The sequence below is a fragment of the Mangifera indica genome, chromosome 9, assembly GCF_011075055.1.
Source record: "Mangifera indica cultivar Alphonso chromosome 9, CATAS_Mindica_2.1, whole genome shotgun sequence".
NCBI lineage: Eukaryota > Viridiplantae > Streptophyta > Magnoliopsida > Sapindales > Anacardiaceae > Mangifera > Mangifera indica.
Genome location: NC_058145.1, coordinates 3,208,111 through 3,227,935, shown reverse-complemented (window position 1 = coordinate 3,227,935; position 19,825 = coordinate 3,208,111). Strand labels below are relative to the sequence as shown.

Below are 19,825 nucleotides of genomic sequence, written 5' to 3'. Positions count from 1 at the left end.
ATTTATATATCATAATATACTTAAATAATTTTAAATTAAAGATAATATATTATTTAATCATATGATAATATATATACATATATTTATATATCTGAAATAAATAATATAATGTTACTTTTTTTCAAATTCTCAAACAAATCGCATCTCAACCCGAAATATCCAAGGGTTAAATAATTTATAAAAGGCCAAAACACTATTTTTCACCCCATGTATGATAAAATAACAAAATTTTACCTCTACCTTTTGAAAAAGTAAATTATAACCATTATCAATTTTTTTTATAAATAACTATTTTACCTTTTAATTAAAATTATAAAATTACTATTATTATTTAATATAAATATAAAATTATCAATATAGTATTATCAAATTTAAAATTTATTAGTTAAAATTAAAAAATATCAAAAATTTAAGTTTTCTGGGAGTGTAACATTATTTTTTAAATTATTGATGAATATACTAAAATTTTAAAAAAATTTAGAAACAATTCAATTTTTTTAAAATTTTCAAAGACTCATGAAAAAAATGATTAACATCTCAAATATTTTTAATAATTACTTTCACCCCCCAAACGCGTGTCACTTTGAAAAAGAAAAATAAATAAAAAAATCTATGCAAAATATTTTTTTTTATCTTTTTACTTTACAAAATTTACTAAAAAAAATAGGTAACAATTGAAAATTTAGTTTTTTAAAACTTAAAAATTAAAATTTCATTTTAGCAAATATTAAGTGGGAAATGGTATTTTGCCCTTTATTAAATAAATTTCCACCTAGGTTTAAGAAATTACATAAATTCCCCACTATTGCTGAATGATTAAAAGGATATAACATTAGACTTGATTTATTTATACCATCCTTATTATTTATTAAACATTCACACTTCAAAAGTATTACTATCTTTTAACATTATCCCTTTCCTTGATAGATTTTTTTAATGGTTAATCTAACTTTGAATCGAATGGGAAGATCTGCAAACGCAGCCATAAAATTAGATAAATTAAATTTTTTAAAATTAATATTCTTTTATTTGAATCTTTTATCTATGATAATTAAATTATATATTATATTATATATCAAAAACCTAATATTATATATCATATATTAAATACTCCACTGATGATGTATCTTTTAAAAAATAAGATAATAAAATATTAATAAAATAATAAAAAAATCTAATTGACATATTATTATTTTATATACATCTATTATGTTGTTATCATTTTTAAAATATATATTGATTTATTTTAATAATATATATCATAATATATTAATTTGATATATATTATAATATATATTATTTTATATATATATATAAGTCATAAAATATTGATAACGATAAGTCTGTCACTAAACTGGCATGAAGGACGTAAACTCTTTTTTTAATCTAAATTTCATTTGAAAATTAACGCCATGGTTGGTCCATTCCCACACGTAAAGCAACAATTGATTATAATATATTTAATATTTAATGACACGTGCACTCTCAACAGACATCTTTTTTTTAAAGTTAACTAAGTACAAAATTAAACCCAAATCCAAATCATTAAGCTTGGTTAATGAATAATGGCCAAATAGCTATTTCTCACCAAAGGTTGGGTGCAGACCAATATTTTAATATTATTTATTAAAAATTTATTTATCTAATAAATTATTATTATTATTATTAAGAATAAAATTATTATTTAATAAAAATATTTAAAATTCATCATGTCTTCTCTTAAATTTAAAAATTAATAATTTTTCTCAAAACATAAAGTTTAAAAAATGAGTATTTCTCTAATAGAATTTGCATTTTCTCCCTTACTACTTTTTTGACAATCAGAGTCAGCCAATCTCTTCTCTTTCATCTCTTGAAAAAGGATGAATCATTGGCCAACTAGAGGTCAATCGACAATTAGTCTGTCAAGTGTCATAGATCTATACAATACATAAATTTGTATGTCAACAGATTAGTTTAATTGATTTGTGCGTCAACCGACACACATATCACTTAGACAAAAAGTGAAAGTCTTTGTTCGACAGATCTATAGGTTGACCAATGCACAAATCGATCAAACTAATTTGTGGACGCACAAATCGAAGACGTAAGTTGATGAATCATCAGTGGACCTTTGGCTAGTCGACAATTCATTTTTATCTTGATATGGGAGGGAGGAGGTTGGCCGGTTCTAATTGTCAAATAAGCAGTAAAGGAGAAAATATAAATTCTAAAGGAAAAATAATCATTTTTTAAACTTTGAGTTTGGGGAGGGGGGAGAGGGAGATTATTAGTTTTTAAATTGGGGGGATGATCCATTTATAATTTATAATTTTTTAAATATTTTTATTAAATAACTATTTTATTTTGATAGTAATAATAAAATTTAATTAAATGAATAGAAATTTAAATTTTTTTATGATTAACAGATAAAAAATAAATGTTTGATCAAACCTTGGGTGGGACATAGTCATTCGGCCTGGATAATTAATAACGGGTCAGCAAATGCCAAACTTAGGGCCACAGCTTTTAATAACCGGAGCTGAAAATGAAGGATAATATTATAGTTTAATTTTAGATGTTACGTTAGAATTGTTTAAAATATTTAAAACATAATTCACATCGAAAATATTTAAATAAATGTTTAATTTATTGGATAAATATAAATATTCTTATTTTTTAATTAAGAGAAATCTCGAAAATAAAATTTAATCAAATTAAAACAAAGATAATTAAGTAATTTCGAAGTAAATCTTTTTAGAATTTTAATTTATAGAATTCTATCACGGGGATTTCGATTTTTTATTATTTAAAAAACATTCGAAACGTTTAAACTTTAAACGGAACGGAAAAGCATGAGAGAGATTAAAAGGGGATCGAAAACGGTACTGTTTCCATTCTATCCCCACAAACAGCTTTGGGTCTATCGAACAAGGTCTCAGTACAAAAAGCTAGGTGAAATTCATATTTGCCCCTAAATTTTAGATAAAGTTGTACAATTTTTTTTTCAAAATTTTCTTAAACGTCATTTACAGAAGGGTTGGACACTAATTAAATTGACTTAGTTCAAAAGCTAACTTGACTTGGTTCAACTCAGTTTGAATTTAAATTGAGTTTAAGTTAAAAAAGTTAGTTTATCTTTTAAATTGAGTCACACTGAGTTAGAAAAAACTTGACTTAATTCAGTTTAAATTAATGTCTTGACTTTATAGTTTAAATTTATAATTTGAATTTGAATTTATTGACAAAACGATATCGTTTCATCTATTCAAATGAAGTTTGAATTAAACTAATATTTATTTGAATCAAACTAGTTTTGGCTCAATAAACTCCAATTAAACCTTTTTATTATTCAAGCTAAACTCGAGTCAAGTGATATTCAAACTTGATTTGGTTAGTATCTATTCCTACTTAGAGATTATCTTTACCTTTTATGCTTAGGGTGGTGATTGGTAATTTTTAAATTATAAGACGCGATTGGAAATTATACTAAAATTTGGCCAACAAAATTGCAAGCGTGCAAAACGGAGAAATGAAGCAAACGAAAGCTTCTGCTACAATATTTACTATATGTTAGAACTTAGAATAAAGAAACGGAAGAGAGCCACTGATAAATACTTTTACGAAATGATGTTTGGAGGAGGCAGAAGCATGGGAGGTGGAGGAGGAGGAGGAGGGATGTTAAGAACAGTTGGGAGAGCGGTTACAAGAACTGGAGTTACGAATCTCCAAGAACCCATTTCATCTTCTTCTTCAAATTCCAGTACTACTAGTACTACTGCTCCTACTTCACCTAGAAGGACTTCTCAGAACCGGCTTAACTCTCCCAATCATCTCTCCTTGTCCGCTGTTACTTCGCCTTCACCTTTTTCTCCGCATAACGTACCCGTTTCTGCAGCTTATGGGGCCCCCACTTGGCCCTCGTTTGGGTGCGAAGATTATGAGTGGGTGTCTGTGGATGGCGGAGATGAAAGGTCCCATGGAGTTTTTCTTGATGACTTTGTTGTTGGCCCCGTTCCTTCCCTTGATGAAGTTAATAACGCTGTCTCTGCTCTTCAACAGTAAGGATTTTTTTTTTTTTTTAAATTTCGAGGCTTTTTTGTGTGTTTGTGTTATGATAGTTTGCTGTTTCTTTCGTTCATGTAGGGTTTTGTGCTGTCTTTGAATGGAAATATGCTAATTTTGTACTTTGATATCTCTTTTATTAATTGGAGTGTTCAAAATTGCAGATTGTTTTTTGGATTTGTAAAATTGATGTGGCTACTGTATTGATTTTGAGTCTCAATTGGTCATCGTTTTGTTTGTATTTTGTTTATATATCGTGATGCTGTGGGGGCCGTGGTGTTACCCATGAACATGATGATAGAATATGACATCTGCCTCAACTTATTTACTAGTGAGTTCCCCAGTGAAGTGTTATAGTTAAAGTATAAATCATGTCAGGTTTAATTTTACACTTTGGGGAGCGATTGGTTTGGGAAAAATTTTATTATTAAAATTAGAATATTACCTTGAAGATATATTAGTTTGAGAATTACTAGGTATAAATTATTACTATGTTTGATAAAATTTGATGAACTAGATAGGTATAAATAATTATTGTGTTTGGTTAGAATTAATAAAAGAATACGAGTATATTATTTTACTTACATATCCTTGGGTATAATTACTCTAAGATATTTTTTTATATTATTTGTTATATTAATTGAAAATAAGATTATTTTGCTAAAAAAAAATTAATAAATAAAGATATAATTATGATAAAATAAAGATTACCTTAATAATCTTTTAATACTTAATGTAGAAGTGATAATCAAATTACTTCTTATATTACTTGTCACATTACCATTAGTAATAGAACATTACCGGAATCTTTTAATAACCCCTAACCAGACGCACCGTTATAGTCATTCTTTTTGCAGTGAGGAATGAGGATGATAGTGATGGTGATGGAAAAGTTCATGATTGATTATGTATAAGATAACAAAGTTTCTCATGAAGGGAATTTTCTACAAGGATCCAAGATGAACAGTTGAAACAGAAATAGTTTGCTTAGAAGATTGTTGACAAATAGATTTTTGTTGCTTTCCTAGCAATCTGGAGCAGCTGTTAGACTTTTCAATTTTGAAAATTGGGGAATTGACTAAAGACCAGTGATGGTTTCCTAGAAAACTAAATTTTCATCTTATTTACCTTTTCTTTTCTTTCTTCTTCTTTCTCTTTTTTTTTTTGGGTCAAATTTCGCTCAAGTTACTTACTACACCTGATATCTGTAATAGATGAGAGAATATGTATTCAAAATGCTGTTGAATCAGGGCTTGATGGGAAATGGGGAGAAAAAGCTGAATTCTTCTTCAAAATAGTTTCTTTGTCTCTAGCATGATTCCTTGATGAGAATGGTGTTTTTTTCCCTATATTCACCCCAATTCAAATATAGAATAGGATTCAGGAAATTATAATTTTAACATGCAAATGATCCCTACATCCTTGATCAATGGAGAAGTTCAATTTAATAGTTGAAGTTAAAGTTAATAAAGGTCAGTCTTTCTCATTATAGAACACCTTTTTGCATAATGATACCCCTGAACCCAACTCACGAATTTTATTACTGCACAGTGATGATTTTGTTGTCCATTTTAAAGTTGCTTAATTAGTGTGAGTTTTCTTCTTTTTGGTTGTTTTGTTTCGAGGTCTATGACTTCACCTGATGAAGTCCAAAATGCTGCCTCCAGTCTTAATTTTTTGAGTTGAATTCTTTTTCCCTTTCTAAGCTTTATAAATCCTATGCTAATGGGTTGTTTACTGTTTATTGGTTTTGCATATGTGGAAGGAAAAATTTGGTTGATTCAATGTTTTTCATCTATCATAATTGTTGTTTACAATTGTCATGGTGTCCACACTATTGAAGGGCTTTACTTTTTTTAATGTCTTCATTGTGGTGGAGATTAATTAACTATCACTTCAACATTGAACTTTTATACTTGACTGATGCATTATTTGATTGGCTCACATTTAACCGATGTTGGCCTTTTCACTTGTTTGTTAGTTTATCCAACACGAGGAAAATGTAGATGCCTAATTATTAGTCTGTAGTTTTTCTTTTTGAAAACTTTAAGCATTGCAGATTGAAATAATACATTTAATTGAAGCTGATTTGTAAGTTTTCAAATTTGTAGGGGTTTTGACCCTGATTCATACTCCCTTGTGAGAGATAAGTATGCCTATAACTTGGACAAAGATGCTGAGTTGGATTGGGTAGAGCCCTCACTGCATCTGAGTAATTCAAGAGCATTGCAGCCTTATGGACCTGACAGAGTTTATGATGCTTTTCATTTATTACAGAATGATCCATCTATCCAGGTGCGTTCCTTATTTCAAAAAATTGAAAGCATAAAAATTTTCTTATTTTTGGATTTTAAATGTCAATTCAGTGCATCTTCCTGGAGCCAACTGCAATAGACTGCCTAAGTATAAGTAGTACAAAGCAAATAGAATACTTAGAGTCAAAAAAGTAAAGCATGAATATGTTCCAGCGCTTTTTACCAAACTTAGATGTAATCAGAACAGTGATTGTTCTTTTTTATTGTCTAACATGAAGGGAGGATTGATTTTATGTCTCAAACTCATCATGGGTTTGTACTTGTTTCAAATTTATCTGTCACACTATTAAGGGTTTTTTTTTTTAAAAATCTTTCCAGAGAATGGTCGTTTCATTATCTTCAGATCAAGCTGTCTGGAATGCTGTTTTGAATAATGAGGTGGTTCAGGAACTGAAGGAGTCTTTCTGTGCAGCAGGTTGGTACAAAGATAGTGAACATCTTTAATTGAACTATTCAACTGGTAATCCTAATCTCATGAAGAAAAGTATTATGATTACTACTGGAGAGGTTTTATTTTGTATTCCATTGCCTTCAAACTTGATGTCATATCACAATGGCGCAAATTGGGTGTTTTTCTTTTTATTTTGCATCGTGTTCTCCTTTTAGATTCTCTGCTAAGTTTTACTGTGGTATAGAAAAATTTGACTTAGGTGAAAATCAAGTCACAAGAGTCATAGTTGTTATTTTATGAGAAAGAAAACCGTTAAAACATGATCATCAATTTTGTGGTTACATGAACAATTTGAATGACTTTCTTTCTCCATAGAAAGGGATTCAGATCCATATTACTGAATACTTTCTAGTTGATATTGCTAGATTTATATAAACTCATCTAAATTATCTACAAACATGAGATTTTGGATTATGTATGCAGCTGAAGACGGTGAATTAGAGTGTTCAAGTGATTCTTGTGATGACCCCAACCCTGCAATGAATATCATCAAGTGGATTTTCCACAACACTAGGGCCAAAGTCATTGAAGTAATTGATAAAATTACTCATATTGTGAATGAGTTGTTCAAGCCTTCTGATGCCGAGACTCCAACAACAGGATCTAAATCAGCAGGGGCTATGGACCCATTTGAGGAAAAGCTGAGAACTTCATTCCTTCTATCCATTATCGTCCTGTTGGTTGTAGTTGTGACTAGAGCTGGTAGGGCTTCACCATAATTTGACGACATGACAGGTAATATTTTCCCGTAATCGTTTACATTACTAGTCTTTAAGCTGAAGTTATGCTTGTAAAATTTAAAAAAAAAAAACCAATGAAATTAGAGAGACTGAAGTTAGCACATGGATGTGTGGTATCTATTGATCTAACTATAAGAATGTTTATATTTTGTAAAGATGGTGACTGTGACACTATTGTGCTTAATTGGTCTGAAGGTTATGTTTACCGTGTAGGATTTTAAAGTTTTGCTGTTTCTGTTCTTTGTTTTGGCATTTTGCTACTTATTTAAGTCTTTTTTTCTATATAAAAAATGCTTGTGTAACATATAATTAAGGGTTGTCATGTTATGTCAGTATTTAATTGGGTATTTAAAATTAGATAAACATAAAAAATTGGGTCTATCATTTACAGCAACTATTCCCAGCCCCAGTCTTATGAATTTTACCATTTCATATGCTTGAGACTGGGCTCGGAATAGTTTATGTAGATGATAGACCCAATTTCTAATGTCTATCCAGTTTTGAATATTCAATTAGATACTGATATAATGTGATAACATTAAATTATACGATGATATATTATTTTGTATATTTAATTGGGTGTACACAACATTGTTTAAGTTAGTGTTGTCTTGTCATAAGAGTTCCAATATTTTTGTATGGATCAAGATTTGTTGCTCATGCAGCCTCTACTCAAATTCTAAAACCAATGTTTCATTTCCTATATTAGATAGTAAAATAGTTATGGAAAATCCAAATAAATAAATATTAAATATTAATTAATTAGATAATTGAAAATGTGAATTCTTACCCTGCGAGAAACAAATTGCATGCAACAGTTTATCACCTTACCATACTGATGTGATGAGACTATATGATAAAACTAGGCCTATAGATTGGCTAGGCAAGCTCCAGGTTTGATTATTTGATCTGAAAAATTCAATTTTGGAAAATAGAAGTTTGATTTTGGGCTTGTTGAACTAAAAAATTTGCCCATTGCCTTGTGGGGCTCAAACTTAAATAAAGGTTCAAGTTTGAGGCCCGATAGGTCCAAAAAATGTAGTGTGTGTAAATTTATATTAATGTTATATTTAAATTAATTTGTTATGAATGAAACAGAATAAATTTAAAATAAGATTAAATGTTATATATATATATATATATATATATATATATATAAGTGTAATTAAAACTAAATCTTTTAATTTTCCAAGTTGATTTTTTTTCAATGTATATATTCAATAGCATTACGAGTTTTTTCTTATTATATATTTTTTAGAAATCATGTATATTGCAATATTCAATTATTTTATATATTAATCTTATGTATGAAAGTTTTTTTATTTTTTATTTTTGTTTCGTGGGCCTCAATTATTATATATTAAAATTATGTATATAAATAATATGTATAATTTTGTACATTAATAATAATATATCATTATGTGATTGGATATTGATTTATCGTTAATTTAAATCACATAAGGTTATGTCATTATTTGTGTATACATTTATGCATATTATTTATGTATAAATCGCAACCCAAAATTATAATTGTAATTTATGGTTGTTTCAGTTGGTTATTTTTTAATTTAGTAGGATGTTCTTACAATTTTTTTAATATTGCAATAGTTTTATTTTTATTTTTTCAGTTTTTAAAGTTAAATTTGCATACCCAAAATAGGTCTGAAGCCCAATTCAATTTAATAAACTAGGTCACAACAAAATTATTTAGGCTTCAATGGGTACGCTTGAAGCCTGAGTTTGAAGTTTTTTCAGGGCCTTACTTAAACCTGATCAAATAGGCTTATTTGACATAGAAGAGAAAAAAACCATTGTCAAACATTAACATAAGACAAAACAAACTAATACTTTTAAATTGAGTTAGATTTGAATCAAATTAAGCTCAAATATGAGTTGACTTGAGTTTAGTTTGAATTTATAATAGTCAATTCAAAATTGAATTAATTTGAATTAGACATTAATGTCACCAATAGGATGAATAGTTTCACCGTCCAAATAAATATAACGAGATAAATATATTATTAATATGATAGAAAGGATCACCAACAAGGGATACGAGCTAAGTTGCTTAACAGAAACTTTGACTTGAATTTAGTTGGAATGGATTCATAGCTACTTTTAAAATTGTTTTAATTTTAAAATCCATTATTCTTATCTTTAAAGAGAAATTATAATTAGATAACACAATTTTGGTTGGAGTTAAAAATAGAAAAAAAAAATATAATTGAAATATATCACATGATTCAATAATAGGAATGAATTATGATTATTATTTGCATAACAACTATAAATAATCTAGACGAAGAGATGGAAATTGTATAAAATATTTAACTGAATGAAAAATAATATCATCAAAATAATCTAAAAACATAACCTATAGCTTAAAATAGGTTCAAAAGTTAATATGAAATGTTAAATGTTTTTATTTTTGATTTTTTTTTTTATGTTTACGGTCGAAGATTTGTGTTTTACGTTTCAGTTTAAGTTAATATGAAGGTTTATGTTAACCGAAGGTTTAGGAACATAACCTATAGCTCAAAATGGGTTCAAAAAGTTAAGAGGTGTTCAGGCTCAATCTGGTTTGTTTTCACCTCTAAACATAGAGTAAAGTGTAAACAACGAAAGCATATGTTTTCGGACCATATAAATCCTCCCCCAAGTGTAAACCAGTCTTCGCAGTTGCTCTTGAATCCCTTGAACAAATTGACTTGATTAGTTGCGATATTTAAAGGGAATGAAAGAAGAAGAAAGAAGGTTGTAGTTGTAGTAAATGTGGGGAGAATTGGTAAGATTACAAGAACATGCAATAATCAAAGGCTTCACATGACTCTTGATTTGGCTTTTCAGACCTCGACATCTACTGTGGCGGTGCACTATTTTACAAGACATCAATTCTGGCATATGTTCCCCAAATCCACTTTGTTCTTTCTTTTCTTTTCTTTCTTTATAGATTCTATGATAGAATGAGTATTTTCATGGTTACATTATACCCTTGATTTTCATTATCCAAATGAATCACTTTGCTTGGATTTACTTGGACATAAATAAACCTTAGATTTAGAAAAGATCTTGTGTCTGGTTATTGTTAAAATATTGTCTATTTTAAATACATTATCTATAACTTATCTTGACAATTTAATAATTCATGGACAGTTCAGCCAAACTTTATTTTCATTCCTTAACTATCTAACGTTACACCTTCGATTTTTATAATCCTAATGGATCACGTTGCTTGGAGTCACTCTAAATAAACATAATATTAAATTCAATAAACATTATGTGCCCGATATATAATCAATATATTATCCACTCTGGATATATAATCTAACATAGTATTAATTTTAAGTTTTGTAACTTAAAATACGTTTTGGTAAATTAAGAGTTGACACACCGTCAAACCAACATTTTTTTTTCATTCTTTAATTACGTAAAATAATTATATTTAACTTTTCTTCCGTACTTTATGGATAAGAGATAAATTTACTCTAATTTGATTAATAGTTTATTATAAGAGAAAGAAACATTGATTCATGCATATTTAACTTTAATCAATTAATTTTTAGGTTGAATAACTATTTCCCACCTGATCTTTGATGAAAGAAATTTCCCACCGTTTATAAGTTTAGTTTTCACTTGTTTGTCCATTTTGTTAATAAAATTTGTTAAATTTTGTATGAAATTGGTGAAAGGATAAAATAAAAGTCCTCTTTGTTTAAACTGAAGTTCAATAATAGTTTGTCTAAAAATAATAATAATAATTTTTTTATATGCAATGTTATATACACGTAAGAATCAATTGGATCTCAATAATATATTATTATATGATTAAATATTATTTTATTACTAATTTAAATTGATAATTATTATAAATACAAATAATTTTATTAATTTTTTATTTGCCTTTGATTAAATAAAAACTAAAAATTATAAAAAGTTGCCAACAGGATTAAATTTATAGTTGATGAGTGCTATTTCGGCTAACCCTTGTTCCCACCAACTCGAAGATGTCTTGCCCCTTGCATGGGCCTCAAATGCATCTAAATCCACAAAATTTTCCTTAGGTGGGTTTCTAGCAGCTAAGATACGAGAAAGGAAGAGGAAAAAAAAAAAAAAGACGGAGTGAAAAAAAGAAAATATAAAATAGTTATAGTAAAAATATAGTGTGCTTGTATTATTAAAAAAGAAGTGATATTAATTATATTATTTATTAAACAAAATAACAAAAATACTATTTAATTATTAAAATTAATGTATAAATTTGGCAAATGAATTAGAAAATAGATTTTTTTCAAATTCAAAATTTGGGGAATATTTTTTTATCAAGGTAAGAAATAGTCATTTAGCCTTTATTTTTATAATGGTTCAATTTTTGATTATAATAACATAAGAACAATACTCTATATGTATGTTTGATTATAATACCTTGGTAATCTATCTTTTATTCTCTTGTTTGGTTTGTCAGTAATAAAATATTACAGTAATCTTCTATTACCAATGCTGACGTGGCAGGTAATATAAGTGGTAATCTGATTACCACCTTCACTTTAGGTATTTAAAGATTATTGGGGTAATCTTGAGTTTATTATAGAAAAATTATTATTTATTAATTTTTTGAGATAAAAATAAATTTATTTTTAATTAATATAACAAATAATATAAAAAATATTTAAAAATAATTATATTTAAGGGCATTTAAGTAAAATAATTTACTAGTAATCTTTTATTACATTTAACCAAACACAATAATTATTTATACTTATCAAATTTTATCAAACATAGTAATCATTTATACCCAGTAATCTTCTAAGTAATCTATCTTCAAGGTAATCTTTCTATTTTAGTAATCAAACATTACCCAAACCAAACGCCCCCTATATGTATGTTTGGTCAAGTGTTTGGCTTGATACTTTGCCGTGTTTCGCTAGCCAACCAACAAAAAAAAATCCTTTAAAAATAAAAGTTACTTGGTCGGTCGATTAACCACGTTTCTGCAAGTCTTTTTTTGTCAAAAAGTGATTGGTTGGCTAGCTAAGCATTAGCCCAAGAACCTGCCCAAACAATTTTTACTTTTAAAAAGAAGTCAAACATAAATATGATTATATACATATATAAAATTAAGAAAAGGCTAAATATGTATTAACAGTTAAAAAAATGATTAAAATAATTAATATCTCTATAATCAATGTAATATATTAATACAAAAATGGTCATCTGTATTAAGATAACATTAATTAGATATTATATGTGAATATTAAAGAAAAAGTAATTTCATCTTACAAAATTGTTTCTTTGTTTGTAAGTAACTTTCGCTCTAGCCTAGCGTACATAATTTAACTTTGAATTAGAGTAAATTATAGGTCAAAGAACTATTTCTCACCTAAATTATGCTGAATTCTCAAAGTTCCTCCCATTAACTATGAAAATACCGTTTACCTATCCATGACTAGTTAAATTTAACAGAACCCTAACGTTTAGAAATTTTATCTCCTTTTGCCCCTTTAAACTTTAAAAACTAAAGTTTCTACCAGTCTAAGTTTTAAAAAATGACAGTTTCACATTAGGGTTTCGTTTTGAAATATCTGACGATATCTTCGGCTCTATTATCGATGACCTCTCCCACTGGGAAGACTACCGTCTTCTCAGACGACGAAGAACTTCGTCTCCTAAGGTTTCTTCGACGTCGATCGGACGTCCAAATAGGAGGAAAGAGATCGTCGGAAGGAGAGGATGCTTTGAGAGGGAGAGGCCGTCGGCAATGGAGTCGGAGATGTCGCCGGAGATTTCTAAACGAAACCCTAGGGTGAAACTGCTATTTTTTAAAACTTAGGCTGGGGGGAAATTTTAGTTGTTAAAGTTTAGGGGGGGAAAAATAGATTATATTTTAATTTATTTTTAATATTATAGAGCAAATAACAATTTTACCCTTACTACCGTTAATTTTAACTACTCATAGGTGGGTAAACGGTATTTCCATAGTTAATAGAGGGAACTTTGAGAATTCAGCATAGTTTAGGTGGGAAATAGTCGTTTGGCCTAAATTATATTATTTTTAACCAAGGTTTGATATAAAAACACTTTTCCATCTTTGACCACATAAATTATATTTTTCATCTCAAATTAAATTATATTACTAGGGAAAAAAAACCGTAAAACAGTGTTAAAAAATAAAATTATCTTATTATCCTGGACTATTGCACTTTTTAAAATTATTATATCATCTTAAATTTACAAAAATTATAAAAAAATCTTTAAATGTTAATTTACATAAAAACCTTCTTTTCTCGTTTTCTTTCACTCTCGTCCTCTTTCTCCTTGAAACCCATTCGATATTCTCACTTCTGACAACTTATTTGTGGCACTAATTTGACCTTTACACACACTTTAGGCATCAATCTCTCCATCTCCTACTTATTTTCCTGTCGATATCATTGTTTTTTAGTTCATTTTATATTGATGAAACTCCAACAACATATTTGACACATTGATCTCCTCCAACATTTGTAACTTTGTTCTCTCCATCTTTCACTCATTACCTCATCAATATCATCGTTTTCTTGACGAATCTCCGACAACATTCCACACTTCAATCTTCTCCTTTTCAGCATCATTTAATGCCAATTGTGACTTTTGATAATTAATCCTACCAATATCAACCTTTCTCATTCTATTAGACATTGATTTCACCATCGGTGATGATGAGATTCCAAATTTACAATGAAATGGTCGTTAGGATTAACATTAAAGTTAGATTTATAAAGCGGATATTTTTTTATTTTTTTTCAATTTTTTATCATAAAATTATTATTTTACTTTTGAATTGTTAATTTTTTTAATTAAATTTGATTTTGAGTAGAAAAATGTTATTTAAGGCATCTAAGGGTGAAAATGGTGTTTTTGGGCCAGGGGTAGGAAAATAAAATTTACTCAAACTAAATTATTTATTTATTTCTAACTTCTAATTAGCTAATAAGTTGACAAATGGCAACACCAAAATCAAATGAACTGGTTTATTTTTCTGCAACAAGTTGAGGGTTTCCTTCCACTTCCCGTTTTGACAATTTCATAAAATCAATACAAAATTAACAAAGCAAATTCAAGTCAACCTATGGACAGCAAAGTATAATTATAATAATTGTTAAGCAATTAAGTCAACTCAAAATTATATTAAGGTTTAAGTTGACAAAATTAATCACAAACCATTCAACATTTCCCTATCAAAACATCTCCCATTTTATAATTTTAATAAAACTTCGTGCTACATCATTTTGAATATATAATTAAATACATAAATAATATATTATTATATAATTAAATAATTTTATATTAAAAATAAAATAATATTCAATCACATAATAATACGTTATTTATATATTTAATTATTATTTAAAAATATATACACATAATATTATTATATATATAAGAGTAATATTATGTGTATCTAATTTTAAATATTTAATTAAATATTTAAATAATATATTATTATTTGATTAAATATTATTTTATATTTAATTTAAAATAATCTAATCATATAATATATAATACTATAATATCGAATTATATATTTCAAACTGAATATGAGTAATTTTATTTTATATATAAATACATTCCAAACTTAAACCCTTTTCCTCAACCTCAAACGCCCCGCCGGAGCCCTTTCTATAAATAGGAAGGTGGCAACTGTGAGAATTACATTAATTAATTATATTTTCAAAGGCCAGCTAATATTTTGACTCTTAAATATTTTTTATTATTTTTTCTGTAAATCTAAACAGAACCCATTTATCATTTTAATCTATTGAAAACCCTTCTTATTATGAGTGGTTTTTGGGAAATTAAGCAACCATAAAAATTCTAAATATTGCAAAAAAAAAAAAAAAAAAACTCTCCAACAAATTTTCTCAAAATTCCAAAATAATTTTCTTTTTGGAAAATAAGTTCCATAAAGGACTTTTACATAAGAGTTGGCTTTAGAAGATGGATTGAATTGAGCTGAGCCATCTCATGAAATCCGAAGAGACATGAAGGATCCCTTTTGATTTGTATTCTTCAATAATTTAAGCCCCCCACTTCTTAGTTTTGGTTACTTATATTTATCTCCAAGGGGTGATGTGTCCTCATAAACAATTATGTAATGTTGACTCTGTGGGGTATATATATCCATGTTCAGAGAGCCAAGTTTGTATGGCTGTGCAGAGACCAAAGCCAAAATCACAGAGATTCTCAAAGGAGAAAAAGAAAAATTAATTTCCTCATCACCATGAGAAGCGATCAAGTTCGTTTAAATTCTGGCATTACAATGCCTGTTCTTGGCTTGGGAACTTACTCCTTTGCCAATGATAAGGCTACCACTGAGCTTGCTGTTCATTTGGCGCTCAAGGTGCACTCTTTTTCTCACTGTTTCCTTCTTCTTCTTCTTCTTGCTATTCATTTTTCAATTAAATCTTCTACTTTGTTGTTATCTACTTGTTTTTGTTTCTGGGTTTCTTTGGTTCTTATATGACAAGATTCATATTTCATTTTCATGCAGCCTTCAACCATTTGGCAATTTTTTTTTTTCAATTTTTACGTGAAGACCTGCTGAAATGTTTTTGTTTATCTAAAATTTGCATGAAAATTGATATATGTTTTTATATACATGCAGATGGGTTACAGGCATTTTGATACAGCAAAGATCTATGGCTCTGAACCAGCACTTGGAAACGCTTTAAACGAAGCCATTATCGAAGGATGTGTGAAGAGAGAGGATGTTTTTGTGACATCGAAGCTCTGGGGAAGTGATCACCATGATCCTGTTTCAGCACTCAGACAAACTCTAAAGTAAGCCTCAAAATTCAAAATTATATTAATAAACCTTACAATTAACAAAATCCATCATCAAAATTCTCCCAAATCTTGTGTTTATGACTGGTATCATTACTTTGAGTTAAAGTAATTAGGACTTAGGTCAATCTTTGCAAGTGGGTTTAAGGCTTTTTATTCTTTCAATATCTTGCAAAATCTTACAGAATCTGAGGGCGTCAAGATCTAGAAACCTCAAGCTATCTTTCGGAAATGTCAAAATATAACATAGATGATTGTGCATGCAGTCTCATGCAACTGAATAGATTGAATTAAATTTCTTTTTGATTTTTCTTGTCTATATTTGAATTTATGTTGATGTTGCTGGTGCAGGAACTTAGGGATGGAATATGCAGACATGTATTTGGTGCATTGGCCAGTGAAATTGAAGCCTTGGGCAGTAAATCCAGTGCCCAGTGAAGAGGACTTTGAGAAGTTGGATCTTGAAGCAACATGGGCAGGCATGGAGAAATGTTTGGAGTTGGGATTGTGTAGAACCATTGGTGTCAGCAATTTCTCTAGCAAGAAGATCCAACGGTTGTTAGATTTTGCTTCTGTACCTCCAGCCGTTAATCAGGTATCATAACAATTACCTTTTATATATATATATTGCTCTTCAACCGTTCGTGGTCACCAAGTGCATAATATAATATTAAAAAAAGTTGAATTGGGAAGGCAAACAATTTAAATATCAAACACTCATGAAGAGTAATTTAATAATCTTCTCACAAATATCATCTACAGGTCTCGCTTTGGCTCTGTATTTGTAATTATTAATTAATTAGACTAGAAGGCTGTTTTTCACCCTATATATGATTAATTGTTTGTCACTAATTTGATTGATTGTTTTGATGTAGATCCCTGTCCATTGTGCCGTAGCCCACGGTGTTCCTTATTTTATTATATTTTATTTCTTTTTAAAAGTTTTGCCTTAACTTTTAAAAAATATTCAAGATATTAATGAAAATTTTTAATTTTGGACATTTAAAAATTTTGAAAATTTAAAATTTTAATATATTCCTCAATAATGTTAAAAATGATAATTATACTCCTAAAGAATTTACTATAATATAACAATTTAAAATTAATTAGAGTTTTAATATTTTTTATGAGTATTAACGATGAATTATTAAACTAATAAAATCATATTGGTAATTTAACATTTATATTAAATATTAATGGTAATTTTATAATTAAAAAAAACAAAACAATCATTAAAAAAATTTAATAGAAATTTATAACAGATGAAAATTTAGTTTTTTGAAACTTAAAAATGGGAAAGAGTCATTTCATCAAACCTGGAGTGGGAAATTGTCATTTGGCCTAATTAATTATGTAAATATATTAATGAGAAAAAAAATTAAATTTGTAAGGTCTTCATGTGCTTTGAAAACTCTATTATTATAATTGATATAATAATATTAATTCCAAGTGCAAGTATCTAAAATAATTTATGTTGCACGACTAAAAAATCGAAAAAAAAATTATTATTTAAGAATAAATGTGTAAAAATAAATAATTTATTTTTCTGATGAAATTATAATGCTACAGGTGGAAATGCATCCGATGTGGAGACAAAGCAGGCTACGTGAGGTATGTGCAGAGCACAAAATCCACGTCAGCGCTTACTCACCACTAGGTGGGCCCGGAAACTCATGGGGATCAACGGCTGTGGTTGAGCATCCGATCATCCAATCCATTGCTCTCAAACACAAGGCTACTCCGGCTCAGGTGGCTCTCAAATGGGGACTGTCAAAGGGAGCTAGTGTGATTGTGAAGAGCTTCAATCAGGAGAGAATGAGGGAGAACATGGCTGCTTTTAATCTTAAATTGGACGATGAAGATCTCTCTCAGATTGAAACGTTGGAAGAATGGAAGATTATGAGAGGAGAATTTCTTATCAATGAAACAACAAGCCCATACAGGACCCTTGAAGATTTATGGGATTACGACATCTGATAAATAAACACCAACAATTTTGGTATATTATCAATGTATTATTAATGCTAAATCATCCACTAAAATTATGTTATCAAAATTTTGTACAAAAATTTTGTGCAAAAACTTCACTTGAAATATTAATGTACAAATCCTAACTTTTTGTTATTTTTACTTTGTTGGAGACTAAAAAAGTCTCACATCAACTCTATATATATATACATATGTTTGTATGTATGTATGTATAAAAGTGAGATAGAAATATTTTAACATAAATTAATTAGTTTTGTGTAATATGAGTTTTCATCTTCATACTTATAAGTTTAATATATTTTTACATTGTATCAAAGCTCAAAACTAAATGGGTGAGTTTAACAACCTAAAGTGATACCAAGTGATAATACACCCAAGCGAAATAGCGGACCTAACGGCTTATAATGGTTACACTTGAGGTTGAGTGTTAGAAACTAAAGAGTCTCACATCAAATAAAAACAACATAAATAAATAGTATATAAGTATGATAGAATAGACTTTAACACAAGTCATTTGATTTAATATAATATAAGTTTCAATTTTTACGTTTATAGATCCACTATATTTTTACATTCTTTTATCTGTGACCGTCATGTGGTTGTAGTTGTGACTGGAGTCAACAGGGTTTGATTGTAATTTGACGACATGACAGATAATATTTTCCCATAATGGTTTACATTACTAGTCTTCTAGTCGAAGTTATGGTTGTAAAATAATTTAAAAAAAAAATAGCACATGGATGTGCGGGTATGTAATGATCTGAATAGTGGAATGTTTATATTTTGTAAAGAAAGTGACGGTGACTCTATTCTGCTTAATTAGTCTGAAGGTTATATTGACTGTGTAGGTTTTTTCAAGTGGTGCTGTTTTTGTTCTTTCTCTTGGCCTTTCTTCTTATTTAAGTCTCTTTTCTATATTAAAAAATGCTTGTGTAATTCAAGCATAAGAAGAGGTAAAATTCATGAGCCTGGCTGGGAATAGTCGCTACATATTATAAGTAATGCTTTGTGCATCATATTTTGAGTATCCAAATAATATATCATTATATGATTGAATGTTATTTTATTTTTTAATTTAAAATCATTTAGTTACATGATAACACATCATCATCATCCGAGGTTTGTTTTGGAAAAAACCTTTGATTATGTTTTCTGTGAAATCAACCCTTTTTCCTATATAAGGGAGGATTAATACTGATTACAACACTCGGAGATGTGCAGAGATGGCAGAGAGATGTGCAAAGGGAATGGAAAAAGATTTAAAATTTTGTTCTTGATATTTCTCTAGATACTTGAGGCTGAGCTTTTACCTTCTCATGTTTCACTGAAGTTTTAAATTGCCATACTGGTTTTTGAAACATTAATTCCATGATTTCCCTTTAACACAAATGAGGCCTTCAATCAATAATTTGTGTTTCCCTACCTTTTTTCTCTTATTCAATGATAAACCTAATTTCTTGCCAATA

At 28.4% G+C, this 19,825-nt stretch overlaps 2 protein-coding genes across 2 annotated transcripts; both read left to right on the top strand.

Annotated features, from left to right (window-relative positions):
- Positions 1 to 3,546: 3,546 nt before the first annotated feature.
- On the top strand, positions 3,547 to 7,772 carry LOC123225122. The gene is made up of 4 exons (XM_044648990.1): positions 3,547 to 4,040; positions 6,156 to 6,339; positions 6,678 to 6,774; positions 7,234 to 7,772. Exons 1-4 carry the CDS (start codon positions 3,550 to 3,552, stop codon positions 7,527 to 7,529), a joined length of 1,068 nt encoding a protein of 355 aa, XP_044504925.1. The 5' UTR covers positions 3,547 to 3,549; the 3' UTR covers positions 7,530 to 7,772.
- A 7,985-nt stretch (positions 7,773 to 15,757) lies between these two features.
- LOC123224725 (NADPH-dependent aldo-keto reductase, chloroplastic-like) lies at positions 15,758 to 18,399 on the top strand. Its single transcript, XM_044648424.1, has 4 exons — positions 15,758 to 15,927; positions 16,192 to 16,367; positions 16,722 to 16,965; positions 17,940 to 18,399. The coding sequence occupies exons 1-4, from the start codon at positions 15,808 to 15,810 to the stop codon at positions 18,345 to 18,347; spliced, it is 948 nt and encodes a 315-aa protein (XP_044504359.1). The 5' UTR covers positions 15,758 to 15,807; the 3' UTR covers positions 18,348 to 18,399.
- The last annotated feature ends 1,426 nt before the right edge of the window (positions 18,400 to 19,825 follow it).